The following is a 17,751-nucleotide window of genomic DNA, read 5'->3' as shown; positions in this document are numbered from 1 at the left end:
ATGAATCAGCCACCAGCGCTGTATCATTAGCAAACAACAACTGACTCACTTCCCAAGCTCTCTCATCCCCAACAGACTTCATACTTGCCCCTCTTTCCAAAACTCTTGCATTTACCTCCCTAACAACCCATCCATAAACAAATTAAACAACCATGGAGACATCACACACCCCTGCCACAAATATGTGTGTGTGTGTGTATATGTGTGCATGTATATGTATATATGTGTATATATATATGTTGTTCGCTGATGATACAGCGCTGGTGGCTGATTCATGTGAGAAACTGCAGAAGCTGGTGACTGAGTTTGGTAAAGTGTGTGGAAGAAGAAAGTTAAGAGTAAATGTGAATAAGAGCAAGGTTATTAGGTACAGTAGGGTTGAGGGTCAAGTCAATTGGGAGGTGAGTTTGAATGGAGAAAAACTGGAGGAAGTGAAGTGTTTTAGATATCTGGGAGTGGATCTGGCAGCGGATGGAACCATGGAAGCGGAAGTGGATCATAGGGTGGGGGAGGGGGCGAAAATTCTGGGGGCCTTGAAGAATGTGTGGAAGTCGAGAACATTATCTCGGAAAGCAAAAATGGGTATGTTTGAAGGAATAGTGGTTCCAACAATGTTGTATGGTTGCGAGGCGTGGGCTATGGATAGAGTTGTGCGCAGGAGGATGGATGTGCTGGAAATGAGATGTTTGAGGACAATGTGTGGTGTGAGGTGGTTTGATCAAGTGAGTAACGTAAGGGTAAGAGAGATGTGTGGAAATAAAAAGAGCGTGGTTGAGAGAGTAGAAGAGGGTGTTTTGAAGTGGTTTGGGCACATGGAGAGAATGAGTGAGGAAAGATTGACCAAGAGGATATATGTGTCGGAGGTGGAGGGAACGAGGAGAAGAGAGAGACCAAATTGGAGGTGGAAAGATGGAGTGAAAAAGATTTTGTGTGATTGGGGCCTGAACATGCAGGAGGGTGAAAGGAGGGCAAGGAATAGAGTGAATTGGAGCGATGTGGTATACCGGGGTTGACGTGCTGTCAGTGGATTGAATCAAGGCATGTGAAGCGTCTGGGGTAAACCATGGAAAGCTGTGTAGGTATGTATATTTGCGTGTGTGGACGTATGTATATACATGTGTATGGGGGGGGGGGGTTGGGCCATTTCTTTCGTCTGTTTCCTTGCGCTACCTCGCAAACGCGGGAGACAGCGACAAAGTATAATAAAAAAAAAAAAAATATATATATATATATATATATATATATATATATATATATATATATGATGGAGACATCACACACCCCTGCCGCAAACCTACATTCACTGAGAACCAATCACTTTCCTCTCTTCCTACACGTACACATGCCTTACATCCTCGATAAAAACTTTTCACTGCTTCTAACAACTTTCCTCCCACACCATATATTCTTAATACCTTCCACAGAGCATCTCTATCAACTCTATCATATGCCTTCTCCAGATCCATAAATGCTACATACAAATCCATTTGCTTTTCTAAGTATTTCTCACATACATTCTTCAAAGCAAACACCTGATCCACACATCCTCTACCACTTCTGAAACCACACTGCTCTTCCCCAATCTGATGTTCTGTACATGCCTTCACCCTCTCAATCAATACCCTCCCATATACTTTACCAGGAATACTCAACAAACTTATACCTCTGTAATTTGAGCACTCACTCTTATCCCCTTTGCCTTTGTACAATGGCACTATGCACGCATTCCGTCAATCCTCAGGCACCTCACCATGAGTCATACATACATTAAATAACCTTACCAACCAGTCAACAATACAGTCACCCCCTTTTTTAATAAATTCCACTGCAATACCATCCAAACCTGCTGCCTTGCCGGCTTTCATCTTCCGCAAAGCTTTCACTACCTCTTCTCTGTTTACCAAATCATTTTCCCTAACCCTCTCACTTTGCACACCACCTCGACCAAAACACCCTATATCTGCCACTCTATCATCAAACACATTCAACAAACCTTCGAAATACTCACTCCATCTCCTTCTCACATCACCACTACTTGTTATCACCTCCCCATTTGCGCCCTTCACTGAAGTTCCCATTTGCTCCCTTGTCTTACGCACTTTATTTACCTCCTTCCAGAACATCTTTTTATTCTCCCTAAAATTTAATGATACTCTCTCACCCCAACTCTCATTTGCCCTTTTTTTCACCTCTTGCACTTTTCTCTTGACCTCCTGTCTCTTTCTTTTATACATCTCCCACTCAATTGCATTTTTTCCCTGCAAAAATCGTCCAAATGCCTCTCTCTTCTCTTTCACTAATACTCTTACTTCTTCATCCCACCACTCACTACCCTTTCTAATCAACCCACCTCCCACTCTTCTCATGCCACAAGCATCTTTTGCGCAATCCATCACTGATTCCCTAAATACATCCCATTCCTCCCCCACACCCCTTACTTCCATTGTTCTCACCTTTTTCCATTCTGTACTCAGTCTCTCCTGGTACTTCCTCACACAGGTCTCCTTCTCAAGCTCACTTACTTTCACCACCCTCTTCACCCCAACATTCACTCTTCTTTTCTGAAAACCCATACAAATCTTCACCTTAGCCTCCACAAGATAATGATCAGACATCCCTCCAGTTGCACCTCTCAGCACATTAACATCCAAAAGTCTCTCTTTCGCACGCCTGTCAATTAACACGTAATCCAATAACGCTCTCTGGCCATCTCTCCTACTTACATAAGTATACTTATGTATATCTCGCTTTTTAAACCAGGTATTCCCAATCATCAGTCCTTTTTCAGCACATAAATCTACAAGCTCTTCACCATTTCCATTTACAACACTGAACACCCCATGTATACCAATTATTCCCTCAACTGCCACATTACTCACCTTTGCATTCAAATCACCCATCACTATAACCCGGTCTCGTGCATCAAAACCACTAACACACTCATTCAGCTGCTCCCAAAACACTTGCCTCTCTTGATCTTTCTTCTCATGCCCAGGTGCATAAGCACCAATAATCACCCACCTCTCTCCATCAACTTTCAGTTTTACCCATATTAATCGAGAATTTGCTTTCTTACACTCTATCACATACTCCCACAACTCCTGTTTCAGGAGTATTGCTACTCCTTCCCTTGCTCTTGTCCTCTCACTAACCCCTGACTTTACTCCCAAGACATTCCCAAACCACTCTTCCCCTTTACCCTTGAGCTTCGTTTCACTCAGAGCCAAAACATCCAGGTTCCTTTCCTCAAACATACTACCTATCTCTCCTTTTTTCACATCTTGGTTACATCCACATACATTTAGGCACCCCACTCTGAGCCTTCGAGGAGGATGAGCACTCCCCGCGTGACTCCTTCTTCTGTTTCCCATTTTTAGAAAGTTAATACAAGGAGGGGAGGATTTCTGGCCCCCCGCTCCCGTCCCCTCTAGTCGCTTTCTACGACACGCGAGGAATACGTGGGAAGTATTCTTTCACCCCTATCCCCAGGGATAATATACATATATATATATATATACATATACACATACACACACATACACATACATACGCACATATACACACACACACACATACATATATATACATATGAAAAATGTAAGAAACAATTTAGAAAACTGAAACTTCTAGCTTGAAATGAATGAAAAAAATGAATGTCACATAATGGTTCAACCTCTGGCTATGGAAAAAAGGAAATGTATAATTTATTTACACAAACGTCAATATCAGTTCTCATCAATTTAACCCCTGTATCAATAGGCTTCAATGTCTAAGCTACATTTTTCTCCAATTTCACTATTTTCCGTCACATTTTCAATTGTGTCTGAAGGTTCTACTTCAAGAGTGATTGTTTTTCCAGTAAGGGTCTTCACATCTTGGTTACATCCACACACATTTAGGCACCCCACTCTGAGCCTTCGAGGAGGATGCTTTACTTGTGGTGCTGACTTCCCGTTGCAGGAATTTGGAGTCAGTCCTCGGCTGTCACCTGGCGGCTCCTTCCCCAGTTAGCTGTCATGTGGGTAACTCAGCATCAATGGTCTGTCAGCCCATACCTCCAGAAGCCTCTTGTCACATTGCAGATCACATTCAGGTTTGGTAGAGTCCATTATTAGGGTATAATAAACGAAGTTATGCTGGAGATGTGAGGTATATATATATATATATATATATATATATATATATATATATATATATATTATCCCTAGGGATAGGGGTGAAAGAATACTTCTCACGCATTCCTCACGTGTCGTAGAAGGCGACTAGAGGGGACGGGAGCGTGGGGCCAGAAATCCTCCCCTCCTTGTATTTTAACTTTCTAAAAAATGGGAAACAGAAGGAGTCACGCGGGGAGTGCTCGTCCTCCTCGTAGACTCAGATTGGGGTGTCTAAATGTGTGTGGATGAACCAAGATGTGAAAAAAGGAGAGATAGGTAGTATGTTTGAGGAAAGGAACCTGGATGTTTTGGCTCTGAGTGAAACGAAGCTCAAGGGTAAAGGGGAAGAGTGGTTTGGGAATGTCTTGGGAGTAAAGTCAGGGGTTAGTGAGAGGACAAGAGCAAGGGAAGGAGTAGCTCTACTCCTGAGTAAGAAGTTGTGGGAGTATGTGATAGAATGTAAAAAAGTAAATTCTCGATTAATATGGGTAAAACTGAAAGTTGATGGAGAGAGATGGGTGATTATTGGTGCATATGCAGCTGGGCATGAGAAGAAAGATCATGAGAGGCAAGTGTTTTGGGAGCAGCTGAATGAGTGTGTTAGTGGTTTTGATGCACAAGACCGGGTTATAGTGATGGGTGATTTGAATGCAAAGGTGAGTAATGTGGCAGTTGAGGGAATAATTGGTATACATGGGGTGTTCAGTGTTGTAAATGGAAATGGTGAAGAGCTTATAGATTTATGTGCTGAAAAAGAACTGGTGATTGGGAATCCTGGTTTAAAAAGCGAGATATACATAAGTAAACGTATGCAAGTAGGAGAGATGGCCAGAGAGCGTTATTGGATTACGTGTTAATTGACAGGCGCGAGAAAGAGAGACTTTTGGATGTTAATGTGCTGATAGGTGCAACTGGAGGGATGTCTGATCATTATCTTGTGGAGGCGAAGGTGAAGATTTGTATGGGTTTTCAGAAAAGAAGAGTGAATGTTGGGGTGAAGAGGGTGGTGAGAGTAAGTGAGCTTGGGAAGGAGACTTGTGTGAGGAAGTACCAGGAGAGACTGAGTACAGAATGGAAAAAGGTGAGAACAATGGAAGTAAGGGGAGTGGGGGAGGAATGGGATGTATTTAGGGAATCAGTGATGGATTGCGCAAAAGATGCTTGTGGCTTGAGAAGCGTGGGAGGTGGGTTGATTAGAAAGGGTAGTGAGTGGTGGGATGAAGAAGTAAGATTATTAGTGAAAGAGAAGAGAGAGGCATTTGGATGATTTTTGAAGGGAAAAAATGCAATTGAGTGGGAGATGTATAAAAGAAAGAGACAGGAGGTCAAGAGAAAGGTGCAAGAGGTGAAAAAGAGGGCAAATGAGAGTTGGGGTGAGAGAGTATCATTAAATTTTAGGGAGAATAAAAAGATGTTCTGAAAGGAGGTAAATAAAGTGCATAAGACAAGGGAGCAAATGGGAACTTCAGTGAAGGGCACTAATGGGGAGGTGAAAACAAGTAGTGGTGATGTGAGAAGGAGATGGAGTGAGTATTTTGAAGGTTTGTTGAATGTGTTTGATGATAGGGTGGCAGATATAGGGTGTTTTGGTCGAGGTGGTGTGCAAAGTGAGAGGGTTAGGGAAAATGATTTGGTAAATAGAGGAGAGGTGGTAAAATCTTTGCGGAAGATGAAAGCCGGCAAGGCAGCAGGTTTGGATGGTACTGCAGTGGAATCTAATAAAAAAGGGGGTGACTGTATTGTTGACTGGTTGGTGAGGTTATTTAATGTATGTATGACTCATGGTGAGGTGCCTGAGGATTGGCAGAATGCTTGCATAGTGCCCTTGTACAAAGGCAAAGGGGATAAGAGTGAGTGCTCAAATTACAGAGGTATAAGTTTGTTGAGTATTCCTGGTAAATTATATGGGAGGGTACTGATTGAGAGGGTGAAGGCATGTACAGAGCACCAGATTGGGGAAGAGCAGTGTGGTTTCAGAAGTGGTAGAAGATGTGTGGATCAGGTGTTTGCTTTGAAGAATGTATGTGAGAAATACTTAGAAAAGCAAATGGATTTGTATGTAGCATTTATGGATCTGGAGAAGGCATATGATAGAGTTGATAGAGATGCTCTGTGGAAGGTATTAAGAATATATGGTGTGGGAGGAAAGTTGTTAGAAGCAGTGAAAAGTTTTTATCGAGGATGTAAGGCATGTGTACGTGTAGGAAGAGAGGAAAGTGATTGATTCTCAGTGAATGTAGGTTTGCGGCAGGGGGGTGTGATGTCTCCATGGTTGTTTAATTTGTTTATGGATGGGGTTGTTAGGGAGGTGAATGCAAGAGTTTTGGAAAGAGGGGCAAGTATGAAGTCTGTTGGGGATGAGAGAGCTTGGGAAGTGTCAGTTGTTGTTCGCTGATGATACAGCGCTGGTGGCTGATTCATGTGAGAAACTGCAGAAGCTCGTGACTGAGTTTGGTAAAGTATGTGAAAGAAGAAAGTTAAGAGTAAATGTGAATAAGAGCAAGGTTATTAGGTACAGTAGGGTTGAGGGTCAAGTCAATTGGGAGGTAAGTTTGAATGGAGAAAAACTGGAGGAAGTCAAGTGTTTAAGATATCTGGGAGTGGATCTGGCAGCGGATGGAACCATGGAAGCGGAAGTGAATCATTGGGTGGGGGAGGGGGCGAAAATCCTGGGAGCCTTGAAGAATGTTTGGAAGTCGAGAACATTATCTCGGAAAGCAAAAATGGGTATGTTTGAAGGAATAGTGGTTCCAACAATGTTGTATGGTTGCGAGGCGTGGGCTATGGATAGAGTTGTGCGCAGGAGGATGGATGTGCTGGAAATGAGATGTTTGAGGACAATGTGTGGTGTGAGGTAGTTTGATCGAGTAAGTAATGTAAGGGTAAGAGAGATGTGTGGCAATAAAAAGAGCGTGGTTGAGAGAGCAGAAGAGGGTGTTTTGAAATGGTTTGGGCACATGGAGAGAATAAGTGAGGAAAGATTGACCAAGAGGATATATGTGTCAGAGGTGGAGGGAACGAGGAGAAGTGGGAGACCAAATTGGAGGTGGAAAGATGGAGTGAAAAAGATATTGAGTGATCGGGGCCTGAACATGCAGGAGGGTGAAAGGCGGGCAAGGAATAGAGTGAACTGGATCGATGTGGTATACCAGGGTTGACGTGCTGTCAGTGGATTGAATCAGGGCATGTGAAGCGTCTGGGGTAAACCATGGAAAGTTGTGTGCGGCCTGGATGTGGAAAGGGAGCTGTGGTTTTGGGCATTATTGCATGACAGCTAGAGACTGAGTGTGAACGAATGGGGCCTTTGTTGTCTTTTCCTAGCGCTACCTCGCACACATGAGGGGGGAGGGGGATGGTATTCCATGTGTGGCGAGGTGGCGATGGGAATGAATAAAGGCAGACAGTGTGAATTGTGTGCATGGGTATATATGTATGTGTCTGTGTGTGTATATATACGTGTACATTGAGATGTATAGGTATGTATATTTGCGTGTGTGGACGTGTATGTATATACATGTGTATGGGGGTGGGTTGGGCCATTTCTTTCGTCTGTTTCCTTGCGCTACCTCGCAAACGCGGGAGACAGCAACAAAGCAAAATAAATACATAAATAAAATAAATAATTTGTAATCAGCTATGTGTACTGTACAGGAAGGAAGGATTACACTCAGGAAGCCAACATTCTGAAGGTTCTCTACTATCATGTAAGTTTTTAAACTTCTAAGTCGTTTGTGTTAACCAGGTCTTCATTCATTTCATTCCATTCATTCACCATCTTATACATAAAAGTACTTCAAATCTTTCTTGGCAAGTTTTTTTACTAATTCTAAGCTATGTCCTCTGGTTGCTTGGTCAATACATCTCTTAAAGAGCAGTTCACTGTGTACATCTTTTTTTTTATTATTATCATTTTGCTTTGTCGCTGTCTCCAGCGTTAGCGAGGTAGCGCAAGGAAACAGATGAAAGAATGGCCCAACCCGCCCACATACACATGTATATGCATACACATCCACACACGCAAATATACATACCTTTACATCTCAATGTACACATATATATATACACACACAGACATATACATATATACACATGTACATAATTCATACTGTCTGCCTATATTTGTTCCTATCCTCACCTCGCCACACATGGAATAACAACCCCCTCCCCCCCTCATGTGTGCGAGGTAGCGCTAGGAAAAGACACCAAAGGCCCCATTCGTTCACACTCAGTCTCTAGCTGTCATGTAATAATGCACCGAAACCACAGCTCCCTTTCCACATCCAGGCCCCACACAACTTTCCATGGTTTACCCCAGATGCTTCACATGCCCTGGTTCAATCCATTGACAGCACGTCGACCCCCGTATACCACATCATTCCAATTCACTCTATTCCTTGCACGCCTTTCATCCTCCTGCATGTTCAGGCCCCGATCACTCAAAATCTTTTTCACTCCATCTTTCCACCTAAAATTTGGTCTCCCACTTCTCCTCGTTCCCTCCACCTCCGACATATATATCCTCTTGGTCAATCTTTCCTCACTCATTCTCTCCATGTGACCAAACCATTTCAAAACACCCTCTTCTGCTCTCTCAACCACACTCTTTTTATTACCACACATCTCTCTTACCCTTACATTACTTACTCGATCAAACCACCTCACACCACATATTGTCCTCAAACATCTCATTTCCAGCACATCCACCCTCCTGCGCACAACTCTATCCATAGCCCACGCCTCGCAACCATACAACATTGTTGGAACCACTATTCCTTCAAACATACCCATTTTTGCTTTCCGAGATAATGTTCTCGACTTCCAAACATTCTTCAAGGCTCCCAGAATTTTTGCCCCCTCCCCCACCCTATGATTCACTTCCGCTTCCATGGTTCCATCCGCTGCCAGATCCACTCCCAGATATCTTAAACACTTGACTTCCTCCAGTTTTTCTCCATTCAAACTTACCTCCCAATTGACTTGACCCTCAACCCTACTGTACCTAATAACCTTGCTCTTATTCGCATTTACTCTTAACTTTCTTCTTTCACACACTTTACCAAACTCAGTCACCAGCTTCTGCAGTTTCTTACATGAATCAGCCACCAGCGCTGTATCATCAGCGAACAACAACTGACTCACTTCCCAAGCTCTCTCATCCACAACAGACTGCATACTTGCCCCTCTTTCCAAAACTCTTGCATTCACCTCCCTAACAACCCCATCCATACACAAATCAAACAACCATGGAGACATCACACCCCCCTGCCGCAAACCTATATTCACTGAGAACCAATCACTTTCCTCTCTTCCTACACGTACACATGCCTTACATCCTCGATAAAAACTTTTCACTGCTTCTAACAACTTGCCTCCCACACCATATATTCTTATAATCTTCCACAGAGCATCTCTATCAACTCTATCACATGCCTTCTCCAGATCCATAAATGCTACATACAAATCCATTTGTTTTCTAAGTATTTCTCACATACATTCTTCAAAGCAAACACCTGATCCACACATCCTATACCACTTCTGAAACCACACTGCTCTTCCCCAATCTGATGCTCTCTACATGCCTTCACCCTCTCAATCAATACCCTCCCATATAATTTACCTGGAATACTCAACAAACTTATACCTCTGTAATTTGAGCACTCACTCTTATCCCCTTTGCCTTTGTACAATGGCACTATGCAAGCATTCCGCCAATCATCAGGCACCTCACCATGAATCATACATACATTAAATAACCTTACCAACCAGTCAACAATACAGTCACCCCCTTTTTTAATAAATTCCACTCCAATACCATCCAAACCTGCTGCCTTGCTGGCTTTCATCTTCCGTAAAGCTTTTACTACCTCTTCTCTATTTACCAAATCATTTTCCCTAACCCTCTCACTTTGCACACCACCTCGACCAAAACATCCTAAATCTGCCACTCTATCATCAAACACATTCAACAAACCTTCAAAATACTCACTCCATCTCCTTCTCACATCACCACTACTTGTTATCACCTCCCCATTAGCCCCCTTCACTAAAGTTCCCATTTGCTCCCTTGACTTACGCACTTTATTTACCTCCTTCCAAAACATCTTTTTGTTCTCCCTGAAATCTAATGATACTCTCTCACCCCAACTCTCATTTGAGTGTAAATCTTATATCTACTTTAAAAGCTAGTGCTGTGTTCAGGTCAACCCTCACTCTTCTCTCTTCCAAGGTGGGTAAATCTAAGGCCTCTACCTTTCCCTGTGATTCTGCTCTCTTATTTCTTGTACCTTCTTTGCTGATCTTTGAACCTTTGCTTTTAGTTCTTTGTATGTGAGAATAGAGGTGAGAGCGTGGTAGAAACAGTAGCAATGTGTGGGGGGAGACAGGTAACAGTGTGGTGAAAATTGCAGCACTGTATGCGTGAGAAGGGAGGTAGCAAAGATACCATAAGCAGTGGTGATGTGTGTGGGCAAGGAGGGTTCAGTGTGGCAAAATGCAGTATAGAAAAGTCAGAAGAAAGGGAAGGAAACAAAAGTGTTGTGGTAATACATTGCATATGGGGTAGAAAGGAGATACCAGTGAGGCAGAGAGCAGTCGTGAAGTGTACAGGGAGGAAGGATACTGTGTGAGGTAGGGGAAGTAACAGTGTAGCAGGATACCACAGTGTTGTGTGATGGGCATGGGTAGCAATTTGTGTGGGAAGGGACGGCCTGGCAACAAGCATTAGCTTTGGAGAAAAAAATCCTTTCATGTCCTCAACAAACAGCATGCACTATACCCTGAAACTATGCCTCACCTACCTGGTCATCCACCTGTCAAAGGAAAAGTTAAGAAAGCTGAAAACCATACAAAAGAGAGTACTCAGAACAATTACTGGCTGCTTAACCACCACAAACATTCAATACCTGCCCAAAAAAAAATAAAAATACTTCCAAAACAACCATACCTTAATATGCTCAGCACCCAGTACTTTGCAGCAACACTAGACCCCTTCCATCCAAACTACTTCAATTTCCTCTCATAAAATTTTTTTGCAAAATGGTTAATACAATAAGGGATAAAGCATCAATATCTACAAAGACCTGCAAAATCTGTCACACCATTAGTGACTACAAAAACAATTGTTCTTGAGGTAATCACAATTTAACTTTGTTTCCCTGACTCTGATACAATCTTACATGACGAGAATACTAACTAGGCTGCTGTGGTGGATAACCAAGGAGAAAGGAGGGTAGGCTAACAACAGAAGCAACAGTTAATGATCGTTACTGACAAATGCTAGCACACTTGTCATTACCATCACTAATTGATATATTCCTACTGAATTTCATATTCAACTTGTATTCTTGTGGACTGAGAAACAAGTCAAAACTGCAGTAAATGGACAAAAAGAAAAAAGCACATTATAAACAGAAGCATGGATACTACCTGAGACCATTAATGACACACTAACATCAACAGTACGTTACCTGAAATCTCTTATCATAGATAGGAAGTGACACCCCACTAATGGTGACAGAATGTCGAAATGCTGGACAGCCCTCGCTCAACGCTTCCTCAGTCCGTACATCTTGCAAAACATGGTATCCTGCCATACCATTTCTAACTAATAATCTTCTGTGAGTTTCCAGTGAAACCTTCTTAAGCACTAAAGATTCTCGCTGCATCTCACTCATCCTAGATAAGAAACCTAAGCACTGGCAAGCCAACCTGTGGAAAAAAAGTTTTGTGAAGTTGTTTAAAAAAATGATGAATGGCAAAAAAAATAAACTAAGATATACAGGTGGGTCCCATATAACACCAAACTGATTATGATATTTCATTTCACCATCCTCTTATAAATTTGGGAACAGAACTACCCCAAGTCACAAAATTCCACTTTTCAGTTCTTAAAGTATGAGGCAGCAATCGCAAAAGTCTTGATCAATGAATATAATTCTCTAGTCAGAAGTAAAAAGTACCCATTACTACCAAAAAATCATGAAAACTTGAGTTAAATGTCCTGCACTGTTTACAAGCAAGTGAATGAACAGTGGACAACGGGAAAGCACATGGCTTGCCTCCCAAGACCATAAAAATTATAAGTGATAAAGTCAAAATGAAAGTCACAGGTTTTCCATCCCATCAAAGAAGCAATCACTACTTTCAATGAGGATGATTCTGAGAAGTCCAAAATTCCATAGTTGCTTGGCCCCTTTACCTCAACCCATGTCTTTAAGCAAAATTCATGACCACATCTGGTAAATAATCATGTCATTCATACAATAATTAACAAAAGAGTAACATTCAAACTTCCTTGATTTTTCTTAAATACATGTAAGAACTTGAAAAGACTGCTGGTCATCTTCAAAAACTTTGTGTACCTCTTTAAGTTGGATGGCTATTCACTCTATAATTTTCATTAAAATTTGGAGACAAATGCTAACAAGCCCGTATGTCCCCTTGAATATTCCTTTTTCAAGTAAGGTACACCTTGAGATGCAAAAAAAAAAAAAAATATTTATATATATATATTATATATATATATATGATGGAGACATCACACACTCCTGCCGCAAACTGACATTCACTGAGAACCAGCCACATTCCTCCCTTTCTACTCGTGCACATGCCTTACTTCCTTAGTAAAAACTTTTCACTGCTTCTAGCAACTTACCTCCCACACCATATACTCTTAATACCTTCCACAGAGCATCTCTATCAATCCTATCATATGCTCTCTTCAGATCCATAAATGCTACATACAAATCCATCTGTTTTTCTAAGTATTTCTCACATACATTCTTCAAAGCAAGCACCTGATCCACACAAGCTCTGCCACTTCTGAAACTACATTGCTCTTCCCAAATCTGATGCTCTGTATATGCCTTCACCCTCTCAATCAGTATCCTCCCATGTAATTTCTGAGGAATACTCAACAAACTTATACCTCTGTAATTTGAGCACTCATTTTTATCCCCTTTGCCTTTGTACAATAGCACTATGCATGCATTCCACCAATCCTCAGGCACCTTACCATGAACCATACATACTTTGAATATCCTTACCAACCAATCAACAACACATTCACTTCCTTTTTTGATAAATTCCACTGCAATACCTTCCAAACCCGCTGCCTTGCCAGCTTTCATCATCTACAAAGCTTTCACTACCTCTTCTCTTTTTACCAGACCATTCTCCATGACCCTTTCACTTTGCACACCACCCTGACCAAAACACCCTATGTCTACCACTCTTATCATCAAACACATTCAACAGACCTTCAAAATACTCACTCCATCTCCTTCTCACTTCATCACTACTTGTTGTTACCTCCCCATTTCCCCCCTTCACCTATGTTCCCATTTGTTCTCTTCTCTTATGCACTTTTTACCTCCTTCCAAAACATCAATTTAGTCTCCCTAAAATTTAACGATGCTCTCTCACCCCAACTCTCATTTGCCCTTTTTTTCACCTCTTGCATCTTTCCCTTGACCTCGTGCCGCTTTCTTTTATACATCTCCCAGTCATTTGCGCTACTTCCCTGCTAAAATTGTCCAAAATGCCTCTCTCTTCTCTTTCACTAATACTCTTACTTCTTCATCCCACCACTCACTACCCTTTCTAATCACCCACCTCCCACTCTTCTCATGCCACAAGCATCTTTTGCGCAATCCATCACTGATCCTAAATACATCCATTCCTCCCCCACACCCCTTACTTCCATTGTTCTCACCTTTTTCCATTCTGTACTCAGGTCTCTCCTGGTACTTCCTCACACAGGTCTCCTTCTCAAGCTCACTTACTTTCACAACCCTCTTCACCCCAACATTCACTCTTCTTTTCTGAAAACCCATACAAATCTTCACCTTAGCCTCCACAAGATAATGATCAGACATCCTCCAGTTGCACCTCTCAGCACATTAACATCCAAAAGTCTCTCTTTCGCACGCCTGTCAATTAACACGTAATCCAATAACGCTCTCTGGCCATCTCTCCTACTTACATAAGTATACTTATGTATATCTCGCTTTTTAAACCAGGTATTCCCAATCATCAGTCCTTTTTCAGCACAAAAACTACAAGCTCTTCACCATTTCCATTTTACAACATGAACACCACATGTATACCAATTATTCCCTCAAATGCACATTACTCACCTTTGCATTCAAATCACCCATCACTATAAACCCGGTCTCGTGCATCAAAACACTAACACACTCATTCAGCTGCTCCAAAACACTTGCCTCTCTTGATCTTTCTTTCCTCAAATGTACTACCTATCTCTTCTTTCTTCTTATCTTTGTTACGTCTACAGACATTCAGACACCCCAGTCTGAGCCCTTAAGGAGGATGAGCACTCCCTGCTTGACTCCTGTTTTCTCATTTAGAAACAGAAATTTTCATATAGTGCTTTCTAAATGTTACATCCTAATCTTTTTTCATACAGAGGTCAATTTATATGGAAATGTCAAAGAAGCCTGTACGATATCTATGCTCTCACATCATGAAATATATTTTGAAGCTGTTATTCTTCAAAGATAACAGATACCACTGATGACAACCCTTAGTAAGATAACAGATACCACTGATGACAACCCTTAGTAAGATAACAGATACCACTGATGACAACCCTCAGTAAGATAACAGATACCACTGACAACAACCCTTAGTAAGATAACAGATACCACTGATGACAACCCTTAGTAAGATAACAGGTACCACTGATGAAAACCCTTAGTGAGATAACAGATACCACTGATGACAACCCTTAGTAAGATAACAGATACCACTGACGACAACCCTTAGTAAGATAACAGATACCACTGATGACAACCCTTAGTAAGATAACAGGTACCACTGATGACAACCCTTAGTAATCACATTTGTTTGTATCAAAATCACAGTATAAATATCATACATCTCACTCCATCAGCACGACCATACTTCTGCAGTACCTCATACACTTGGTACCAGAGCAGCTTAAATCAAAGGGGACGTAACAAATGTACACATTGTCTTACCAGGTCGAGCAGCTTATCTATATGTTATGGGACTTTCAAATGCTTTCTCCAGATCCATAAAAGCTGTATACAGCTTCTTAACTTTCGCTATACAGTTTTCCATAGTCACCTTTACCACACATCCCCTATCTTTCCAACAATCTCCTTTCGCCTCACTTATTCTGCATTCAGTCACTTCCATTGCTCTATCAGTGAACACTCTTGCATATGCTCTTCCTAGTACACTTAACAGACTTATTCCCCTATAATTGCTATATACATCCTTTGTACCTTTTCCTTTGAATAAAGGAACAATAATAGCTTCTAAATCACATATAAGATACATCCACCCTCTCATACTTTCTCCTCCATACTTCAGCATTTCAGCTGTAATCTCATCCACTCCAGCTGCCTTCCATCCACCCATACCTTGCTTTATATCATCATTCTGAATGCATATAACAGCTTCATTCTTCTATATTACAAGCCTGAACATCTCAAATCATTGGCATTTCAAAGTTTGCATCAAATTATTAGTACAACAAAAATCTGTAAAGCCTAGGACTTCAACACAGCCAGATTCTATTTTCTAGATTTCTGAGTGAAAAAACAAAACATCTAACTCGTTGTGCATCATATATGTTGAGCTATCAAATCAAAATAACTCAATACTTCTTGTAAGATATTTTGGTCAAACTCAATACTTGTAAAAAATGATTTGAAAATATACAGAAAATAACAAATCCTATCGCGCTAAAAATTTAAACAAATTCTAAGGATGCCAGAATTTCTGTATATATGATGTCTGGATTTTAAATGTACTTTGTAAAGAACTCCAACTTACTTGACAATATCACTGTTGACAGTGACAAGTTTACTGAGAGCTACACACAGGGATAGGTGGATGGCATTTCCACCAGCCGCCTGTAGAGCCTTTATCGATGCAGCCTGAGCCCATCCCAAGAGTTCAAGAAGCCAAGGTCGTAAGTGCACACCAATAAGAAGAGTTAAATGAGGATCCAAGAGAGACTGCGCTGAAGTCTGTAACAGGAGCTTCCAGTCATTCTGGTCCCATTTCTGAAAGAAAACATCTCATTCTGAGAAACAATACGAAATCATCTCATTCACCTCACAATATTTCCTATAAAAAACATACTTTTAGATTATATAAATTATATGGGAGGGTATTGATTGAGAGGGTGAAGGCATGTACAGAGCATCAGATTGGGGAAGAGCAGTGTGGTTTCAGAAGTGGTAGAGGATGTGTGGATCAGGTGTTTGCTTTGAAGAATGTATGTGAGAAATACTTAGAAAAGCAAATGAATTTGTATGTAGCATTTATGGATCTGGAGAAGGCATATGATAGAGTTGATAGAGATGCTCTGTGGAAGGTATTAAGAATATATGGTGTGGGAGGCAAGTTGTTAGAAGCAGTGAAAAGTTTTTATCGAGGATGTAAGGCATGTGTACGTGTAGGAAGAGAGGAAAGTGATTGGTTCTCAGTGAATGTAGGTTTGCGGCAGGGGTGTGTGATGTCTCCATGGTTGTTTAATTTGTTTATGGATGGGGTTGTTAGGGAGGTGAATGAAAGAGTTTTGGAAAGAGGGGCAAGTATGAAGTCTGTTGGGGATGAGAGAGCTTGGGAAGTGAGTCAGCTGTTGTTCGCTGATGATACAGCGCTGGTGGCTGATTCATGTGAGAAACTGCAGAAGCTGGTGACTGTGTTTGGTAAAGTGTGTGAAAGAAGAAAGTTAAGAGTAAATGTGAATAAGAGCAAGGTTATTAGGTACAGTAGGGTTGAGGGTCAAGTCAATTGGGAGGTGAGTTTGAATGGAGAAAAACTGGAGGAAGTAAAGTGTTTTAGATATCTGGGAGTGGATCTGGCAGCGGATGGAACCATGGAAGCGGAAGTGGATCATAGGGTGGGGGAGGGGCGAAAATTCTGGGAGCCTTGAAGAATGTGTGGAAGTCGAGAACATTATCTCGGAAAGCAAAAATGGGTATGTTTGAAGGAATAGTGGTTCCAACAATGTTGTATGGTTGTGAGGCGTGGACTATGGATAGAGTTGTGCGCAGGAGGATGGATGTGCTGGAAATGAGATGTTTGAGGACAATGTGTGGCGTGAGGTGGTTTGATCGAGTAAGTAACGTAAGGGTAAGAGAGATGTGTGGAAATAAAAAGAGCGTGGTTGAGAAAGCAGAAGAGGGTGTTTTGAAATGGTTTGGTCACATGGAGAGAATGAGTGAGGAAAGATTGACCAAGAGAATATATGTGTCGGAGGTGGAGGGAACGAGGAAAAGAGGGAGACCAAATTGGAGGTGGAAAGATGGAGTGAAAAAGATTTTGTGTGATCGGGGCCTGAACATGCAGGAGGGTGAAAGGAGGGCAAGGAATAGAGTGAATTGGAGCGATGTGGTATACCAGGGTTGACGTGCTGTCAGTGGATTGAATCAAGGCATGTGAAGCGTCTGGGGTAAACCATGGAAAGCTGTGTAGGTATGTATATTTGCGTGTGTGGACGTATGTATATACATGTGTATGGGGGTGGGTTGCGCCATTTCTTTTGTCTGTTTCCTTGCGCTACCTCGCAAACACGGGAGACAGCGACAAAGCA

General features: G+C 41.7%; 1 protein-coding gene across 1 annotated transcript in view; it reads right to left on the bottom strand.

The window, feature by feature from the left end:
• LOC139748641 (midasin) overlaps window positions 1-11,859 on the bottom strand; it is a 355,039-nt gene extending 343,180 nt beyond the window's left edge. The window contains exon 1 of the mRNA XM_071661871.1: window positions 11,624-11,859. Coding sequence (XP_071517972.1) covers window positions 11,624-11,830 — 207 coding nt within the window. The 5' untranslated portion in view covers window positions 11,831-11,859. The remainder of the gene's footprint in view (window positions 1-11,623) is intronic.
• Window positions 11,860-17,751: the final 5,892 nt, after the last annotated feature.

The sequence above is a fragment of the Panulirus ornatus genome, chromosome 5 (genome assembly GCF_036320965.1).
Source record: "Panulirus ornatus isolate Po-2019 chromosome 5, ASM3632096v1, whole genome shotgun sequence".
NCBI classification, from domain to species: domain Eukaryota; kingdom Metazoa; phylum Arthropoda; class Malacostraca; order Decapoda; family Palinuridae; genus Panulirus; species Panulirus ornatus.
The sequence above is the reverse complement of the archived record's forward strand: the minus strand, read 5'-3'. Positions and strand labels throughout refer to the sequence as shown.